Here is a 21,763-nt window from a genome sequence, read left to right on the forward strand (position 1 = left end):
CTGGGATTAGTGTTAATAGGGAAGCAGAAACCTGTACACATCAGTTGAAGAGTATTCCCTGTTGAGCCTCAGAGACAACTGAGCAATGATGTGCTGCGTAAACAACACCACCATTTAGTTTTCTGTTTACTTGCCCTGTGAGAAGGAAGCTTATTAGAAATTAGCTTAACGTGACCAGTGTGCGTTTGTCTCCTGATGTAAAAACTGTTTTGTTTTGCGACAGGGAAATATTTCTTTCTTATCAAGGGATTTTCTTTGAAAAGACGCAAAAAGATGAAAGAATATTGTATAAATCCTATTGTGCTGTTTTCTGTGAACCGTAGCACTTCTTAAAGGCTAGGTTAATAGGCTCGCTTAGCTATTAGCAGTTGTTTGCTATCTGTTAGCCTGTAGCTCTTAAAATGGCTCACACAGAACGGCTGAGATGAGTATTATTCATGGTATTACTATATGAGGTCACAACAGAGAAAAACTATTTTTTTTTTTTTTTGTGTAAGCCCTGGCCAATACGAAAGAAAAATGCAAAAAGTTAAAACAGCAGGCGTTATTGATTCACTCATGTTTTTGTGTGTTCATTTCAAGAGGCTACCTCCAGTTCTGAAAAATGAAGCCACCATGCAAGGGATAAAACATGCAGTTCCTTAAATGTCCACTGGGAGCTGATGTCAAAAATGAGTCAATCCTCATTGACTCAATTTTGAAGTCAGCTCCCAGTGGACATTCAAGGAACTGCATGTCAAACTTTACAACAGAATATGACATGTTAATAGTTTTATTATAAATAGTCTTATTTAAAATTTCCGTGATATTGAAGTGGTGACTTTTTTTTCAGTTTCAAAGCAACACAGTTGTAACAAAGGTTATGAGTGTTACCTGACTATATTGAGACATGAGTTGAATGACCATGGAAGCTATGAAGGCATTATACCTCATACTGTGTTAAAACCCTTTAAATGTAAATGCATTTCCAGTTGTTTTTAAGGCAAAAGCAAACAGTAAATGTGTGTCAGTTTATTCTCTAAAACCAAGAACTTTGGAATGATCTAACCGGTATTTTTTTTTTCTGGACAGAAATGAAAGGATATAGCTTTATTTTTCACTCATTTAAAGCAACACTCAATCTTTTTTAAAAATCTGCGTATAAATATCTTTTGATCTATCTTCTAAAACATAAGAGCTGAATTTCAACAGCCTAGCCTGAGGTCTTCCATTCTGAAAAAAAAATCTTTTAGGTGAATTCTAATACAGAACCAAGGTATAAAAGTCTTCCTCTCTCTATATCTCTCTCTCTCTCTCTCTCTCTCTCTCTCTCCCACACACACACACACACACATATTGTGTGTTGCTGGAATTTTGAGAACTTGTTTTTTTCTGTTCCAGGGTGATGAGCTTGGTGAATTTGAGCAGGAAAGATACAGCAAACCAGAGATCCAAAAACTTCTCAGCCAGAAGCTCCTCAAGTTGCCATGGAAACCAGAGGTAAAGCCTCATTTGGTTGCCTTCATTTCTTTTACAAGCTGTAATGTTTATCCTCCAGAGGCTGGGTGAGGATGAAGTGTACACAGTGGTAAAAGCAGGAGGAAATTTAGCTTTCCTCGGTCATGTTCTCTTTTTTTCTTTCTCTCAGTTGCTGACTCTATATGAAAACATGCACTATTCAGTATAGGACTGTATGTCCCAGTAATGTACTGTACATAAAAACGAACAGGATAGCCTATGAACTTAACATAACCCACAGTAAGTAGGTTATGGTGCAGGGCAGATCTACAGGGACCCGAAAATGGCGAGACTTTGTAATAATGTGTGAGATTGTACTGACACTAAATACAGAGTGTAGTCTGTGGAAGTTTTGTGTTGATAAGGAACATGTGCTACTTTAGGAAATCACATTCACTCATTAGCAACATCACAGCAGCATGTAATTAGCAGCTACTTTCTTTTTCACCCCTTTTTATAACTAAAAATTATGTAGGATTAGATAGATGGACAGACCGAGATCCCATTAATCCATAATATGCCTTATTATTTGGCATTATCACTATGCAGTTATATACAATATTAAATGTACCTTACTGTGCAAAAGTCTTGAGTCACCTTTCATTTCTTCATATTTTGCTTCCAAAGAGCCTGACTTAATTGGAATTTTTTTTCCTATTTTTTCCCTAATTTAGTTGTGTCCAATTCCTATCCGTCACTACGGGGCTCCCACATTAAGCTACTACTAGCTTATAGACGCCCCTGATTGGCTGTGATCAATCTCCCCTCTGAGAAAGCTCGGCCAATCAGCTCTCTCTAGACCTCCGGCTGCGAGAGGTTACAGCATCATCCGGGAATCGAACTCAATGTCCGGATGATAGGGAAAGCACTGTACCACTGCGCCACTCTGAGGCCTGTATTTTTAATATAGTCTTGAGAAATAGTTCTCCAGGCTTCCTGAAGGACTTTTTTGCCTCTCATTTTAAGTTGGGGCAAGCTTTGCAAGCATGAAACCAGTGAGAAAAGTGCAGATGATTAGTATACTGGTGATGCTGAGTGGTTGGAACAGATGAGAGGGGAGATGTACATAAATAAACAATACAAATTCAAGACGTTTGCACAGTACTGTAGGCATAATGCTTATTTTTATAATATGTAAAAAAAAACAAAAAAAAACTAAAGTATTTTTTAAACTATCCTGAAAGCAAAGACTCAGATTATTTGGTATGGAATCTCAAGGGTCCCTAAGCAAGCATTTATATTGCATCGCATTTACAGTATATTATGTCACCAGTGTGAACTCCTGCTCCAAAGAAATTCATCCTGTGGTAAATTTTTTTTAGCCCTAAAATGAAATTAAAACTGAAATAAAAAAACTTGCGTGGTGGCAGAATGAATTCTATTGTGACCAGGATTTTGTAAAAGAGCACACTTAGTGCTGGAGGTTACACATTGCAAAAAAAAAAAATGGTACATCCATAAATAGTGCATATGATACACAGGTGTAATATTTTTTTGCACATTTACTGGACCGTTTCAAAACCCCCACCTCTACCCCCACCCCACATCGCATTAATAGTGTCGCTTAATGTTTTAAATCTGGAAATGCAATCTGTATATCCTGAGTATTTATATGCGGCTTGACACATTCCTTGTTCTTGTTTATCGCCATTAAACTGAATAACATCTACTCTATTAGTGTTCAACCAAAGGTAAAAATGTGATTCATTTTATTATAATTTTTTTTATGCTGGTCAAAATCTAAATGTTTTTTTTATACCACCCTGTGGATGCTCAACCTCTCTTCCATCATAGGTATAAAAAAGCACGGAACCTGTTAATATAGTTTATATGATGAGTCCTGCGGAGTCTATAAAATAATTTGCTTTAGTATCAAGTCCTCCCCCCTTATATTAAAGTTTTGACTTTATAGTGGTGTTCCTCTTATAAAGGGAATAGTGTAATTAGGAAGACATTTTAACGATCGCTCTATAATATGTCAAACTCCCCTCTCTGTCTATCTGCATCCCCCCAATCAGAAACATTTCTCTGAGGAAACATCCGCCCACACTTTTTTCCCCCCATCCCTTCAGGAATTATGCTAAAATTACATGAACAGGTGGCCAGAAGGACAGGAGGAAAAGCAATGATGCGCCAGTCCTTCTGCAGCACTGTATGATTTCTCTCCAAATATAGATGCGTTAGTCACCTGCAAACATGACAACCTTCAGTACTCTAACTCGGTGTATTAAAAAAACCAACAAGCCCAGGTCAGTCTCTCGGTAATGTTAGCTTTATAACAATGTTTAGTGCAATCCCTGCGGATGAATGCAAGTTGAATGTGTTATTGACCTATCTGAATAATCACCATAAAACGCTTGAGCTCGTCACATCGAGTCAAAGCCAGAGCGAAAAAACACGCCTGCCAAGCTCTTATCAGGCAGTAATGAAGAGCACAGTGTTCTGCCACTCGCCGCCTCATTACTCCCCCTATTAATTAGCAGAATCCCGATGTTCTGCCAGATCTAAATGTGTGATTATCTGGCATAACAATGTCTCCAAAACAGACAATTGCCATGAAGTAACATGGCTGCCAGAGTGCAAGGGGAAAAGAGGTGATATATCCGAGGATAATACCTACAGGATACAGCATGGAAATGGAAAGCTGTTGCTTTTTCAGGGGCATGTTATAAAGCAACATAATTATAGCAGTACCAGAGGTGTGTGTAATACTTACACCATTCAGTAAGTCCAGAGAAAATCCCTAAAGAGATGATGTGTGAAAGAAAAGGGATGTTTTAAGCTAAGCTTTAAAGGAAGAGATGAAGGATCAGATAATGAGTCTTTCCTCAAGGTGCCTTTCCTCAAGGTGAACAATTTAACCGGAATGCAGAGCCAGAGAAGAGAACTCTAGGACTAGTGTATACACCGAAGGGCTATGAGCATAAAGCTTTAAGTGGGGCTTTCGAGGTGTTGATTATTTTACAATAATAACACTTTGAACAGTAGTTTTAGCTGCAAAGCAAATCACAGGTTCGCATTATTATAGAGTATTGTAAGTATCCGCTTAAGGACTTGCCCTTACAGAAAAACATATATGGCAATAGATTGTTAAATGCTCTGATTTAATGCCTGTAAAGTCCATTTTGTCCAAACTACATTAACATATAAGCATATTGTAACAAAAAAAACAAAAAAACACACTCATATATATACACAATCAGATTAAATATATCACTGTAAGAATATTGTTGAATATAAAATTACATACATTAAGCTATATATTTTAATATATTTATCTCAATATGAAAAGTGGCATTTCCTTATGTATTTTTCAATATATTGTAATATATTAAAACATGTATTATTCTGTATATTGTGAATATATTTTGAATATAAATATCTTTTTTAATTATTAGTTAGTATCAGTTAGTGTAGCATTGATGAATATTAACATTAAAAAATCTTTTCAAGTTAACAGTAGATTAGCACACTAAATCATTTAATATATATCGACAGTTAATACAGTATAAGAACATTTATTCTCTTTGCGTAAGGGTGTATGGTGGATACTTACCATATAAGATCTTTAAAAAATATATATTGATAGAGACACACACACACACACACACACACACACACACACACACACACACACACACATTTATAAGAGTCAGAAGTCCCACTATGTCTTATGGCTGTTATATAAGTGATAAAGGAACCAAGTTGTTTTGTTGAAAGTCCACATTTTTAAAAGTATTTCATCATATCCTTTAATAAATAAGGAAAAAAGGAAAAAAAAAATTGAGTTTAGAGATTTCTGTGATATTAAAGAAATTAAGTATTTTAGGACACAGTGTCTTAGGGACATATCCAGCTACAATATATAACACCATTACTGTACAATATATTCCTTTCTTATCATTATATCTCGGATTACGTTTTTTTAACGAGTCTAAAAACCTTGTTGTGAGGGTTGATTTACATTTCATTAAGTTCATCATATCTTGTTGGTTTTTAAATGTAGAGCATGTGACTTTGTGTGTAAATTTTATAATACATTAATTTATACTGATAACGGACAGGTGGCAAGGTGGTGTAGTGGTTAGCACTGTCGCCTTGCATCTTCAAGGTTTTCGATTCCTGTCTCGTTTTGCATGGTCTCCCCGTGCTTGGTGGGTTTTCTCCCACAGACTCCGACGACATGCAGGTTAGGCTAATTGGCATTTCCAAATTGCCTGTAGTGTGTGTTTGTGTGTGTGTGTGTGTGCCCTGCGATGGATTGGCACCCTGTCCAGGGTGTACCTTGCCTTGTGCCCTAAGCCTCCTGGGATAGACTCCAGGTCCCCGCCACCCTGAATACAGGATAAAGCGGTATAGAAGATAAGTGAGTGATAATGGACATTTGGGACACAAGACACCTCATAATATAATATTATCATGATAAATCCGTTTATGATTGCTGTTTCAATTTGTATCGCAATTCTGAAAATGTCAGTTTTATAAATATTCCGATTCAGTATAATTTTTTTTTTATTCTGTTACAATTCTAAAAAACCTACACAGGATGATGTGATGTCTGTCAATGTGTGACGTTTAGAGTGCACTATCGTTAGGATTATAGATGACTAGAAACATTTTTGACCCTTCAAATAAACTGTATAAATTAAAATGAAATAAAAAAACAAAACAATTTGAGTCAATGTGGCAATACAGGAATTACTACACAAAAGATTTATGATGTGTGTGTATGTAACTGAATCGCTTCTCTTCATCTCTAATCAACATTATACAGTAGAAATAATATGATATGAATGAAAATATATGGAAATTGCAGATACCAGTTTCACTAAAGGTGAAGAATTTAGTCTTTAAAAAAAAAAAAAAAAAAAAAGGTTATGGCATGTCTTTACATCATCTCGCCAGTCAAGTGAAAGAAATTTGCAACACCCAAGTCAAGAGTTTATAAAGGCGGCACGGATCGATGCTTCAGCGTTGAAAACATGTCAGTGTAATCAGAATGTTTTTGTGCTTACACTCTTCCCTGCTGCAAACCATCCTGAATGATGATAGATGATTCATGTTCGACTTTGCTAGCTACGCTGTTGACTAATCTCTGTCTCGGTCTATCACTGTGGGTAGTCTCTGTCTCCTGTTTCCCAAGAGAAAGGACACATGCAGTGAACAGGAAGCAGTATCATGGTGGCAACAGTCTGGGGTGGTCCCTAGTGGCCCTTCTTCTAGGTAGTGTGATGGATGAGTTGCCAGATTTAAACTAAAAGCTCACCAATAGGTGTCGACTTGTACACATTTTTACATCAAGATAAAGCTCAGAAGAACGTCAGGATAAAGCCTTTCTGATTTAAATGACACCGTCTCTTATTCGAGTGATTTAAGTATAATTATTGTGTCTCATTCTTCTGCTATGTTAGAAGCATGGCTTCGATGCACAATAAATTCCAATCCTTCCCATCATCCTTGGCATAAACCCACTCAGGTGCAGAAATGACCTTTGGTTTCACCTCGTGATTTACGAGCTTCTCAGCACTGTTATTGAATTCCATTATTTGTCCGTGGGAAACGTGTGGGGAATGCATCAATGGGGCTTCATCTGGAAGTGCGGAGAGATCGGTCCGATAGAAGGAAACGTCCTATCAACCACACTCCATCCCCTTTATACACCAGTGGCTGAAAGCACACCCTTATCCAAGCTGAATATATTTAAGCAGTGCTCTGCTCCTTTTTTCTTCTTCTTCTTTTTTTTTAGATGAATGCTATCAGAGAAGCACGAGAAATGCTGCTGATAGCACAGGGATTTTGGGGTTTTGGTGAATATTTGGTATAAAAAAAAAAGCTGTTATATCAGGTTATGAGTCTTATCAGTGTCTCTGCAGGATTGACTTGTAAGCAGGTATTTATAACACATTTGAAAAAAATAGCAATCCATAAATGCTGTGCAGAGTGGCAAAAATGTGTTCGATAAAAATAATCGTTTGGTTATGAAAATAAAGGAACACAATTGTACCTTTACATTTTTAAGGACATTTTTGCATCTATTTTTTTTTGTATTTTGTGTGCTCACAGAAATTCTTCTTGTAAATAAATTGACCTGCATTTTTTTTTCACCCTGAACTCTCAGGATTTTCAAGACTACCACATGTCTTTCGTAAATGCTTTTGCGAAACAATTTGCAAGTAAATTTATTCATATCCAGGTTGATAAATGAGGCCGACTAAAACGAAAAGCTGGAATGGGGAGCAGCCAAGGATATGATTACAAAGAACGATAAGCTCTGTTCTTATAATTTATTAACACAGGCTTCGTGGAAAGTCTTTCTGATTTGATTAGAGGACTTGCTGAAATATTTAATAGCTGAGACGTGCATGCTGTATAATATTTGGTGTGATTGGCATGTATGAGACATAGGACGGCACAGGAGACCGCGAAGTGTCTGCCACGTCTGTCTGGAAAGAGACCTGAAATGCCCGCTGTCCAACCCGAGTAGGTGGGATGCCAAGGCCCTACACTGGCCGCAATTAGAAAGGCTAAAATTAAACCCGAGAGTGAAGAGAAGACCTGGAACTGATGGCCAGATTGGAGGAGGCAGTGTGTGAGATGGTATCAGCAGCAGCTCAGTGCACAGTTATCCGCTCAATTCAGGGACACTGGGGACAGTTTGAGTTTTGATTATTTTCTGGAATTTTAGAAATTGCTTTTAGTGCATTTTAATACGAGTGGGGCTAAGCGGTGTTCAGCTTCAGCGGTTTCTGTCTCTTATGTATATATCAATCAAAGATTTTTTCCTTTCCCATGAATTCCTGAGCAGCTTGGCACACACCGTATGAGCCGTTATCCATAAATGACCCCGATGGCACAGCAAGTGCATTTATGAAGCCTGCTTTCACACCTCGCATGGCGTTGATTTGCAGCCAAATCCAGAGCACCCGCTGTAGTTCTTTCACACATTCTCTCACCTCTCCTGGGGTTGTTCCTATTCACAGACCCAATTTTCACAAGACGAAGGCTGTATGAGCCTGAACTGGACATGCAGGAATCTAACCTGGGGATGGCTATCAAGCACAGCTCTGTCACTCTCTTTTTTTTTTTTAGTCCCCTTGCTTGTCCTCAGTCATTTGTTGTACCAGTCAGCTGTCTGTTTAGAAAGACTTGGACTAGCAGCCTGACCTTTCAGAGTAAGAAATAGGGATCCCTTAGAAGTAATGAAAGACAGAAGTAGGAAGTGTTTTTTTTTCTAAAACTCTGCCCTTGATGCTGTGATAATTATATACCCTGTTTCTTGTTATATTCTTGCAGTATAAAGGCCAGGCCAACTTGCACGTGTTTGAGGACTGGTGCGGCTCATCAGTCTCTCAGCTCAGGAAGAACCTGCACTTCCCTTTGTACCCACATGTGAGTAAACCAAAACCAAAGCCTTGGGTCTGATCAGCTTAATACTGTACATCTTAATAATTAATTGATAATACGATAATCAGATGTTTTTTTTATGTATTTTGTAATATTTGTAAACCCTAATTAGGTATTGAGTAAATAGATGAAAGGGATTCTTTTTTTATTTTATTTTTATTTTTTTTATATAAAATTATATTTTTTATAATTTGCTGCCAATTTTTTACATTTTATTTATTTATTAAAATGATTAAATAACTAAGACCTTTCAACTTTGCATTCATTTGTTAATTTTAAAGTAATGTCTATGATTGTTAAAGTAGTTATAGTGAAATTAATAGGAAAGATATGTACAGTAAAACCTCGGATTACGAGTAACGTGGTTAGCAAGCGTTCCACAAGACGAGCAAAGATTTTTAATAAATTTTGACTTGGAAAACGTATCATGTATCACACATGCGCTTTTTGTTTTGATGCCGTGTGTCACGTGATCACAACTGAGCCAACAGTTTTTCTCTTTCTTGTGCTGTGGAATTATGGGTAATCGTCTCCCCTTCTGGCCCTTAGTACTCATCTCTTACTGGTATAATCAACATCCACGCACGCGTGTACTGTTTACTATAACACTGTGACCGTGTGTGTGTGTGTGTGTGTGTGTGTGTGTGTAAAACATCTTTTATTTTGTGTTTGAAAGCGTGTGTGTACAGCATGCGTCTGCTGTTTCTTATAACACAGGTGTGTGCGCGCGTGTAAAGCAAAAGAAAGTCTCATTAGGGGTTAAAAATCAATTTTCTCCCTACAGTATCTGTTGGGAGAGGGAGTGTGTGAGAACCGGCACAGTGTCAAATTACGCACGCTTACACACAACGCACACACTCCGCAGCACAAGAGAGAGAAACACACACACACACACACATACACAGCATCTGCGCGCATAAACGGAAACACTTACCTGGCAGGATTTATTTTTCCTTTTTTAAGGGTAAAGTTTTTAAAGGTTAATTTGTTTTATATTTTCTTTATATTTTGTGTTAATAATTTTTATGTATTTATTTTTTTGGGCTGTGGAACGAATAATTTGAATTTGAGTGTTTTTGGAATACGAGCCCGCTTAGTAAGAAAAATGTAGTAAAAAACAAACAAAAAACTGATTAAGTCAGATTAGTGTTTGATCTAGTCAGTATTTAGCTAGATCAAACCCTGAAATTAACTTAAATATAGCAATGAAATATTTGGTCCATATTGTTAAACAAATCAAATTATTGTTGTAAGGCACTGTTTGTTCGTTTAACTCAAACTCTGCGTGAAAATCATCTTTGGGTCCCCAGACATAGACGGGAAGCTTGTGCATCAGTTAGTGTCTATTTGGTGCTTGCATCCCTCAAGTTTTAATTGGACAAAAGATTAACGCTCATTAAAGAACTGGCTTTTAACACGTCATTTCGAGTCTCTGCCGAACACATGGACTTCACTGGGATGGATTGAACGGAGTGTGAGGAGTGTGTGCTTTGTACAGTAAAAAAAAAAAAAAAGCATCTTGATGTTCATTAAAGCGTGAGCTCTTCGTTTATGCTGCTTGGATGCATGGCTTCTCCTTATAATGGTTGGTAGACCTCTCAGAGTAGCGGAACCTCGTTACCAGCTGCCAGGAAATCAGTAAATAGGAAACAAACGTGACTGACATGTCAAACTTAAACATATCTGCGGTAGTTGGAATCGCTTGAAGCCTGCAGTAGGTGTTATTTCTAAAATTTGTTTAAAACCTGGAAGTATAAAGTTGTGTTTGATTGTGGAAATGTGTTGTTTATTAGTTTAGCTAATAAGCTATGGTTTCCTTCTTTAGCTAGCAGCATAGTTGCTTCTTAGCATAAAATTACAGACACTGCTAATGTTGAGCTGGTTTTAATAAATAAAAAAATAAGAAGAAAATAAAAAGTAAGAGAAAACTGTATTTTAATTCAATAGTCAGGGAGGAGAAAAGGTAAATTTCAGCATCAATGCGACTCGACCCAGTTCAGGTAATGAAATCGTCGGCGTACAAGACAAACGATTAATTTTTCATGAATATAACCTCTGTATTAAAATATAAAAGTCAGAGGAAGATGAAAAGGAAAAAAGATGAAAAGATGGAAAGCTAATTTTATCAGATGCACTTTTAAAGCAAACTTTGTTCATAGAGCAAACACAAGCACATTATTTGGCCATATTGTTACTGAAATGTCAGTTACTCTAAAATGTATTATTCATAAATAATGTTGTTATGTGTTTGTGTTTCCTAAAGTTAAAATTAGGATTTTATATATCTTTTAATATATATACAGTATATATTTTTTATGTATATTTTTTTATATATAATATATTAGTGTGTCTGTGTGTGTGTGTGTGTCTGTGTGTGTGTGTTTGACTTACAACCGCAGTGGATTTGAAATGAAACTATTAAGGTGTTATTTGGGATGCATACTTCCATCTTTAATTCAATTGGTTCAACAGAAACATTGCCTTAGCCATTCAGGGATTAATGCCAATAATTACAAACTTCATACATTTTTACAGGCTCAGACATACTTGGACAAACTAACAAAATGATCTAATTATTCAAACCAGTCGTAACATTACAATGCAGAACATTATACCCAATATAGTTTGCTTTCCCCACATTATGACTCCTGGCACCAGGAAATTGGCAGCAGATTATTTGGGTGATGTTGGTTGCGTAATAGCGCCTTTTTTCGGCGAGTTGTGCTGCATTCGCCTTTCTGTGGGATCAGACCAGACAGAGTATCCTTTAGTCCCCACAGGTATAAACGCGTCAAGGGTGCCCATGATCCTGTCACCAGTTTACTGGTACATAATTGATAATCAATGTTAATGTGTTAATGTTGTGGCTAAACAGTGTATATTATAGTTTTTGCCTTTCTGTTCTTAAGGCTCATCTATGGTTTACACATTTTAAAGTAAACAATCTATTTATACTCCTGAAGATATTTCTTGATTTTTAGACCCTGAGAACTTGTACACCTTTCTCCTTCAATGTGTTCTTGATTTGGCAAAATGTTTTGTGAGGTGTTATTTTTCACCAAAGAAAGATCCGTGTACTCGTTCACTTTATTTAGTTGTTTTCTGTGCTCTCCCAGGTCTTTTGGCATTGTTGAACTCTCCAGTGCATTCATTCGTATTGTAGATCTCGCCACTGCTAATGTTTTTGTCTGCTCTTCACTTGCATTGATGCCTATTTGGAGAACATATTGAGAGTTTCCATAACTAGCTACAGTACAGTACCAACTCCAAACATTTTATCTCTTTTAATGTGTCAAAAACTAATAAACAGCTCACACCTGGCCATTAAACTACTTATCAGTTAATCACCCAATTACTTTTGAGTCTGTGAAAGGAGAAACTATGGGGATGAAAAGGCTTTAATTCCTAAGCAGTTAATGCAATATTAAAAAAAAAAAAAAAAAATCCATTAAATTTAGGCTGAAGATCTACACTTCATTAACATTTTGATTGCTTTGCTTCTAATCTATTATGCTGATGTACTGTATAAAGGCAAAAATATGAAAATTGTCTTACTATCTCAACTGTATACAAAGTATATGTATGTATGTATGTATGTGTATGGCACTACTCTAAATAACCTGCTGATCTCTAATTTGGTATGATGTATATTTTCGGTCTATTTAAAAATCTTATCACACTTTAGAGCGTGTTGTGTATGCAGCGCAAATTGAAGTCCCTGGGTTTCTCACCTTTGCATTCTGCATTTTTTTGCAGACCAGAACCACGGTGAAGAAACTGGCTGTGGTTCCAAAGTGGAAGAATTATGGACTCCGCATCTTTGGCTTTATTCATCCATATAAAGATGGTTTGTTACAGTGCAGTTGTACAGTAGATGGGGATATGGACTTGCGTCTGTGGAGCAAAGCGTTTTTTAAGAGAACTACAATTGTTACAAGGGCTGTGTTTAGATAATTGCTTCAGGCAAGGTACAGAAAAGCTTCAAAAGAGAGAAAGGGAAGGAGATAGGAGTGGAGCAGTGTTGTCCTTCCACTGTACATATAAATAGTAAAATATTGATTATGAAAGTATAAAGAGTAATGTATTTTGCCCCGGCATTAACATCTGCATGTGTTGAGGATACATACAGTATAGGAGCATGTCAGTGCATGTGTTTTGCAATGTGTGTGTGATGTCCATTACGTTTCCCACATACTTTTTTTTTCTCCAGGAGATTTCCAGTTTGCCATATCCTCTGATGATAACTCTGAGCTGTGGTTAAGCTCTGATGAGAATCCACTCAATGTCAAACTCCTGGTGTACGTGGGGAAGGTGAGTACTAAATATTTAATATCTAATTCCTAAACATCCAGCATGTGTCTTAGTTACGTGCATCAACTCGAAGAAATCCAGGTAGATTTTAATCTTGAAGAAAGATGCCAGAGGCAATAGTGGCAAGAAAAACCTACTCTAATGTCATGAGAAACAAACCTTTAGTGGATTCAGATTCAGCTTATTCTTGGTAAGGGCCCCGTCACACACTGATGAAGACCATGAAATTCCCTCAGCGTCCTAAAAATATCGAAGAACACAGCATGCACAGGATAAAAATGTAATGGCATTTATCAAGTTCCTACTACTTCCAAGCTACATTGCGCTGAGGTTCTCTTTTCTATAATGCACAAGATCACAGGCTCAACATGTCCGATGAGATCGAACCGAGTTATTCCCATGTTCGATCGGATCGCGTCTGATCAGCGCTCTTTTTACACACTTTCAATTTATTGTAAATACCACAACACATGTGGTGCCTTTCATTACAAAGTGATAGTGTAAGGAATTGGATCCTGTAATTATAATAAAATCTTTGAATGTGACAAAGACACACTTATAACCTTATGCATGCATGCATGCCACAAATGTGCTAAAAGCAGCAAAAGTAAATTAACTAAATGTGGTTTTCTACATCGATGCATGGACCAACCATGGTTATAGCACAAGCCTAAAGAGGTTGTTGTAGGAACTCTTTGACGTATCAACAATTCCGTCAGAACGCCATCTGATCTCTCCTGTCTGTGCCATGAAGTCACTGTTAGGTGTCAGTTACACCATTATCTGGTCATTAATACAGCCTTATTTTGTTCTTTCTGCATCTTGCTTTAACCATGTTCTCACAAGTAACTCCACGGTAAGGAAGTGGGAATGTGGCTAGTGGGTGTAATGTGGCTAATGTATGGTAAGATTATAAATCATTCCAGAGTATTTAGGTTTACAGTACTGACTGTGTTGAAAGGATGATTAATAAGAGCACATTGTGAGAAAGCTTTATATTTACAGTAGCTGGTTGCATAAGTATATTTGATTATGCATAAAGTTAACACCTAGAACCTGCCAGGCATTTCTGTGAAATTTAAACCGTCTTGATTAATGACAGTGTTGTTGTTGGTCTTTTGCCTGCTCCCATTGACTGGTCGCCACAGCAGACCATCAGATCCGCACACAATTTGGCACAGGTTTTACGCCGGACGTAACTCCCATTTTATCTGCACTTCATTCAGTGGATGGGGTTTGGGCATTTAGAGGAAATTGAACCCAACCGAGCCAACAATGCCCATCTTGATTTAATAACAATGCTAGCCTAAATATTGTATTGAGTTTGTACTGTACACTTACTTTATTAATACCCAGTATTGTAGGGAGCTGTTATTTGAAAGTCCTGCTCTCAACAGATAATAACAATCTAAACATTGAACATTTAAGGTTGAATATTTTTCTGGTTATTTAATAAGTTGATGTACAGTCCTGTGCAAAAGCCCTCATTTCGTCATATAATATTAAGTATGTAGATTCAGTAAAAAAATAGTAACAACCGATTTACTGTGATGAAACACCTAGAGATACAGTAAAAAAAATATTTATCTAACAGTCTCAGCAGCAACCTCATTTCCCCTCTCGTCTTTTCCATCAACTTAAAATTTAGCATTTTAGGGAGTCTGGAGAATTAATACATGAGAAAAAGATCATGCACACAACTTAATCTCTAGAAATGACAAAAAAATTAATTGTGCACAATAAATCCCCTATACAGGTTTAAAGGGGTCTTATGTAAGTCTATTTTGCTTCATAAGGTCTGTTTGCGGTCTGTTTTAGATACAGTATATCAAATACTGGACTTGATGTACTGAACACAGTACATTAAGAATACAAGGTTTAGACGATACATTAGACACAAGAAGATTAATTTAGCGGTGGGTGTTAGCAATAATCAAGAAGTGTTGTCATTGATATCCTTTCCTTCTGGCATCTATCTTTCTAAAGAGAAAAAAAAACATCTATTTCAAAAGAAGATAACATACTCTCGTGGCATTTATTCTGTTTTTATGGAGCTGTGTTTATCTAGATAACGCATTTCCATCAGTTCAGCTTCTGAATGGTAATGAGCTTTCATGTTCACACTTTGCTTTGCCAATAATTGGGGAGAAAATGCTAGTTTCTGTGTACACATTGAGAGTGGGAGAGTTTTATAGCCAACAGTGTATCACTCGTGTGCAAATGATGTGTAACAATTGGCAGTTTCATCAAACATGTGACAGAGCTCGATCTTTCTTTGCAGCACGGCTCCGAGTGGACGGCTCCGGGTGAATTCAGCAAGTTCAGGTCCCAGACCTCAAAGTCTGTACAGTGAGTATATATATATATTTTTTTTCTTGTTGTAGATTAATACAGTTAATTGGACTGCAAATGCAAATATGCTCTTGTTAAGTCTTTTATGAAAAAAGGCTTTAGTATTATTTGTATTTGCAGTTATCTTTAGTTTCTGGTATAGATTATCATATACCAAAAAATTATTAAGTCAAATTTCTAAATATACCGTAGTATTAGATTTGGTTTAAAACTGCAATTTCTGAGCATTATTGTTGAACACAGAACATTTCCAGTGCAAGGGTCGTACAGTACATTAGTGCATATTTGAAACGCCCCACACATCACCCAAAGCATTATTAATGTGAACCTGGGAAAGTGGGTGAGTAAGTTGTAGAGTCTGTGCACATTATAGCTTTCGTCTCGTTCTTGGCTGACTGAAGTGAAACCAGATGTGCTGTTGTAGCCCATCCACCTCAGGCTTTGATGTGTTGTGTGTTCTGAGATGCTTTTCTGCTCATCACGGTTGTAACCAGTGCTTATTTGAGTTCCTCCTAATCTTCTGTCCGGTCAGACCAGTCTGGTGATTCTCCTCTGATCTCTCTTACATCAACAAAGTGTTTCAGCCTGCAGACTTTCCAAATGCAGGATGGTAGATGTTGTTGTTTTTCATTCATTGTTGATTTTTATTTTTTTTTCCCCAGATTTTCTCCCAATTTTTTTTTGTCGTATTTAATTCCTACTACTACTACTACCACTCCTTCAGGAGAGCCGGAGACTCTCACATGTTTCTTCTGAACCGCATCTTTCGAACTGCATAACACACTTGGAGGACAGCGCTATCAGCTCCTTCCGCTTGCATGAGCTCATAGAAGCCCCTGATTGGCTGTAGAGCCGTGATAAATATGGGAGCACTAACTACCTCTTATCCCTCCCCTCTAAGAGAGCTTGGTCAATCAGCTCTCCCTAGACCTCTGGCTGCAAGAGGTTACAGCATCACCTGGGAAACAAACTCGCGATCTCTGAGTGATAGGACGAGCACTTGGCCACTGCGCCACTTTGATGCCCATTCATTGTGCATTTTATGCATAACCCTCAGCTATTACAGGTATTCCTAATAAAGTGGATGCGTAAACATCACTGATCCTTTAGGATTGTATGAAGATAAGCACTCGCGTTTAGCAGAAGTTAAGTTGCTCTGTGCTAGCTTCAGTGATTATTAATTGAATAAGAAGCAGTGGAGCAGATTAATACACTGACTAAATTATTTGTCACTGCTCTTCTGGGTGAACTCTTCACGTCATTCATTGCAACAGGAGATGGACTATTCAAGACACCCATCACTGTTAATCTTTAATTTGCATTTCACAGATGAAGCAAAGCTTAGCGCTCTTTTCATTAAATGTGTTAGATGTCTGTTTCACTTTTCCACCGTTTATTTTACTTCAGTGCACCACAGTGCAGTCACAACTCACCCGGCCAGCAGAAAACAGTTGTCAGTTGCACAGGCAGTTTTCCATGCAATAAATCACAGGAGATGCATTAAAGTGGCATTCGTCAGAGCAGAGTGTCAGTCACTCATTTTAATTGCTTCTGTCGCTCTTTTTCGAGGTGACGCTGATTGCCGAACCGAGCGTTGCCGCGTGTGTACTGCGTGCTGCTGAATTATTCATCGGGAGAGTTTGCGTTAGGATGAGTGCATGCACGCTCCTGACTGTCTGAATGCCATTACATGGTAAACATTGTTAATGTCATTCTCTTGGGACTGGCAGACAAAAACGACGGACCAGTGTCCACTTGTCCTGCTAGGGATCTCAAAGTCTCCTGGCATTAAGTTAGGACTGTAGTGTTCTGGAATCAGTTGGGCAGTTATTTGTATGGTAACAGCATTTAACACTAGACTGACTGAGGCTTGTAATATGTGCTTTTATGACTATTAAAAATAAATTGAGACAGAGAGAGCAAGAGAGAGTCTTTACGTTTTGCATCATACAATACTTGGGTGCAAGGCTGTTTAAAAAAAAAAAGTGGGTAGAATAGGAAATGTGTGATCTGGTAAGGCTGACCATGACACACCAGTAAATAAATTATAAAGAGAGAGCACTCATGCTATAAGCAAGTCTGATCCATCACGGCCCCAGCCGAAAGGATTCACTGCCAATGTCCTGGTGTTAGACACCACAGCAGACATCCAGAAACCCTGCAAAGTCCCGAGCTGCCTCCGTGCTACAAGGAAAACCCAAAACCTTAATGGTTTTAATTTTATTGCTTTTATTGTTATGCTATCTGACCAGTGTACAATGTACTGCGTTAAGGTCTTGAGCCACCCCTCATGTCTTCATATCTTTCAGACGTTCTTGTATTTTTAATGTAGTCTTAAGGAATGGTTCTCCAGGCTCCCTGAAGGCTTTTTATTTAGCTTTTATTTCGGGCTCTTATTTCCAGTCCAGTCCCTGTACCTGAGCAGTTTCAGCAGAATTTTTTTTTTTTAAGCCACAGTGACCTATGAATCATTCAAGTATTAAAAAAAACACACACATAATTTAAGACACGAACCAGGGATAAACAGGTGCAGATGACAATAGATTGGAACATAGAGCGGTTGGAACAGAAGAGAAGGGAAATGAGGCTGCTGCTGAGGTTGTTACATAAACAACACATTTTTTATGCATACATACTGTATGTACTAGTGTGTGTAATTACATGTGGTAATTCACAAAATCAAAACAGTATGAATTACCTTGGAGCCTTGGAGTATTAAAAAATTTACCGCACCATCTGTTGAATTTTGAATTGTTGAATTTTTAGATGAACTAATGATTTTTTTCCAAGGTGGATCTAAGGGTGTTTTTCATTTAAATGTCCAAATAGCACATCATCTATTCCCATGGGCTGATTGCAATGAAACAATATATACAGTGGTGTGAAAAACTATTTGCCCCCTTCCTGATTTCTTATTCTTTTGCATGTTTGTCACACTTAAATGTTTCTGCTCATCAAAAAACGTTAACTATTAGTCAAAGATAACATAATTGAACACAAAATGCAGTTTTTAAATGAAGGTTTATGTTATTAAGGGAGAAAAAAACTCCAAATCTACATGGCCCTGTGTGAAAAAGTGATTGCCCCCCTTGTTAAAAAATAACTTAACTGTGGTTTATCACACCTGAGTTCAATTTCTGTAGTCACCCCCAGGCCTGATTACTGCTACACCTGTTTCAATCAAGAAATCACTTAAATAGGAGCTACCTGACACAGAGAAGTAGACCAAAAGCACCTCAAAAGCTAGACATCTCCATAAGAAAGAGACTGGGCAAAAAGGCCCCTGCATGGCAGATTTCCAAGGCGCAAACCACTTTTAAGCAAAAAGAACATTAAAGAATAAGAAATCAGGAAGGGGGCAAATAGTTTTTCACACCACTGTATATATATGTATGTTTTTTGGAATTTAAAACATAAAAACTCCTGAACGAATTTTACATTTTTTTACAGGTGTATTTGGTTGAGCTTGAGCACTGAACATATGTGTGTACGTATATATATATATATATATATATATATATATATATATATTATACAGTATATATACGTACTCATATATATATACACACACACACACACACACCTTTACACAGTACATAATATAGGGGTTGGACAATAAAACTGAAACACTAGCCAATTTAGTGTTGGAGGTTTTATGGCTAAATACTTCATTGATTTGTGTGTGTGTGTGTAAGTCTGTGTGTGTGTTTCGAATCAGCCCCTTCCGTCTCCCACTTCTCATCTTACACAGTAAACTTTTCTCATAAACACACACACACACACATTAATGGAAAGACTATATTGTCAGAAAAATTAGCAAGGAACATTGCTAATGACACTCTAGTGAACGCATACTAATGGAAAAAAAGAATCGCGACAGAGCAGTGTTTCTGTGTAGGGCAAAGAGTGTGTGTGTTTGTGTGTGTGTGAAGCAGAGTGCTTCACACACAAACACACACACACTTAAGACAAGAGAGAGAGTGTGTGAACCGGCATGGTGTCAAATTACGCACACAAGCTTACACAGGCTAAAACAGGGAGAGAGAAAATAGATCTTTAACCTCTGTAATGAGACTTTCTTTTGCTTTACACACATGCTGTACACACATGTGTTATAAGAAATAGTACATGCGCGCTGTACACACAAGCTTACAAGCACAAAATAAAAGATGTTTTACGCACACACACGTGGTCACAGTGTTATAGTAAACAGTAAAGATGTTGATTATACCAGTAAGAGACGAGCACTAAGACCCAGCAGGGAAGACGATTATTCACAATTCTGCAGCGCAAGAGAGAGAAAAACCGTTGGCTCAGTTGTGATCACGTGACGCTCGGCATCAAAACAAGAAGCGCAAGCGTGTTACATGATACTCGGTACTTGTAAACCAAGACTTGTTTGTTTTCCAAGTCAATATTTATTGAAAATCTTTGCTCATCTTGCGGAACACTTGCATACCGCATTACTCGCAATCCGAGGTTCCACTGTGTGTGTGTATGTATATATATATATATATATATATATATATATATATATATATATATATAATATACATATATACATATATACATACACACAGTGGAACCTTGGATTGCGAGTTATATATATATATATAGTGTGTGTGTGTGTGTAAATATATATGTATATGTATGTGTATATATTATTGTATACACATATATATTAATGAAAACCTACCTCTGATATATATATATATATATATATATATATATATATATAGATAAATTGCCCCTTGGATTATATATAGTGAGGTACTTTTGAGTGTATAACCCAAACTCAACATTTCACCATGCCATCTAACTTTTTTTTTTCTCCCTCCTTTCTCTGTCTGAATCTTCAAATCAAGGCATGGTTTGTTACTCTTCCCCATCAGAGCTCATTAGTTTGGTGCCAGAAAGAAGACAAGGTCCTGTGTGTTTTAAAACTTAATGGGTCGGTTCTTGAGGAAAAGGAAGACGGCCAATATGACAGGCAGAATTCTCCTCCTGAAATTTTCCCTGTTGCTGGGCAAAGATGTGCTAATGAAGCCGAATGGAAAGCTTCTAGAAAGATTACATTCAAAAAAAAAAAAAAAAAAAAAAAACATCTCTCTGAGGCTGAGAAAGCAGACACTATGAAGATCTTTATAATAAGAGAAAGGTTTTATGGAACAGAAATATCATAGCTGAGAGGTGAATCTGTTTTGGGAATGTGGAAAGGTCAGATGTGCAGGAGAAGAAATGTCACTTCACCGTCTCACTACAAATAAAGTTTGTGTGTCAGTGAAGTGTGTGTAACCAGCATATTTCAAAAATATTGTAACTAAAAAATTAAACCTGGCTTTCTTTACACAAATAAAATAATGGCTCATCTCAGACCCAATTATATTATGAAACGATTATTTTTTTCCATATATTATCATTAATATATAGCGCTTATTAACTTTAAAGACGAGCTTTTACAGAGCTTATATTATTAGATTATTATAGAAAATAAACATTTGCATCTGTAAAACAGTACCTTCATAATCAGTTACCTTATTATATCTGCTAGTTTCCATCTGTTCCATCTGTCTCTTGTTTTTCATTTGTTTCAGTTAATAACTCATTTTGTACTTGACATACAGAAGATCTGAAGTACTAAATAATTAACGTATTGCAACTTGGAAAGTATAAACACACAAAAACAAATTAGAGGGAGTGCTACTGCTGCAGCTGCTCACAAGGATCAATGAACTTTTTCCTGCCCTCCTAGCTACGGGGGAGTAAGAAAAATCTTTTTTACTCTTAAGTGTAGGACCTGGCAGTTAAGGGATTATGGCAGGTCTCTGGGGCCAGACCAAATCAAATAATCAGTGATATATATATATATATCACGGATGAGGTTGATGTGAGTTATACACATACAGTATTCAACAAATGACCTGTAGACAGACCGGCTTATTTACTGTATGTGGTTATCCTGTCCAGTAGGCAATTATATGCCATTGTTGCAGCGCATAAGAAAACACAGCCATAGGTCAAGAGCTTTAATTAATTTGAATGGAAAACATGATATACTGTGGATCTTTGATCGTGGTATCTTTGTTGGTGTCCCATGGGCTGGGTTGAGCATTTTGGATATGGTTGAATGGTTTTGTAGCTTAGGAGTCACAAAAGTCTTTATAAATTTACACATAACTGTGTGGAAAAATGTTCATTA

General features: G+C 37.1%; 1 protein-coding gene across 1 annotated transcript in view; it reads left to right on the plus strand.

Annotated features, from left to right (window-relative positions):
• The window catches only part of b4galnt4b (beta-1,4-N-acetyl-galactosaminyl transferase 4b), a 108,221-nt gene that overhangs the window by 52,114 nt on the left and 34,344 nt on the right, over positions 1-21,763 (plus strand). The window contains exons 4-8 of the mRNA XM_053492041.1: positions 1,381-1,479; positions 8,791-8,886; positions 12,658-12,748; positions 13,112-13,212; positions 15,494-15,561. Coding sequence (XP_053348016.1) covers positions 1,381-1,479; positions 8,791-8,886; positions 12,658-12,748; positions 13,112-13,212; positions 15,494-15,561 — 455 coding nt within the window. The remainder of the gene's footprint in view (positions 1-1,380; positions 1,480-8,790; positions 8,887-12,657; positions 12,749-13,111; positions 13,213-15,493; positions 15,562-21,763) is intronic.

The sequence above is a fragment of the Clarias gariepinus genome, chromosome 3 (assembly GCF_024256425.1).
Source record: "Clarias gariepinus isolate MV-2021 ecotype Netherlands chromosome 3, CGAR_prim_01v2, whole genome shotgun sequence".
Lineage (NCBI taxonomy): Eukaryota > Metazoa > Chordata > Actinopteri > Siluriformes > Clariidae > Clarias > Clarias gariepinus.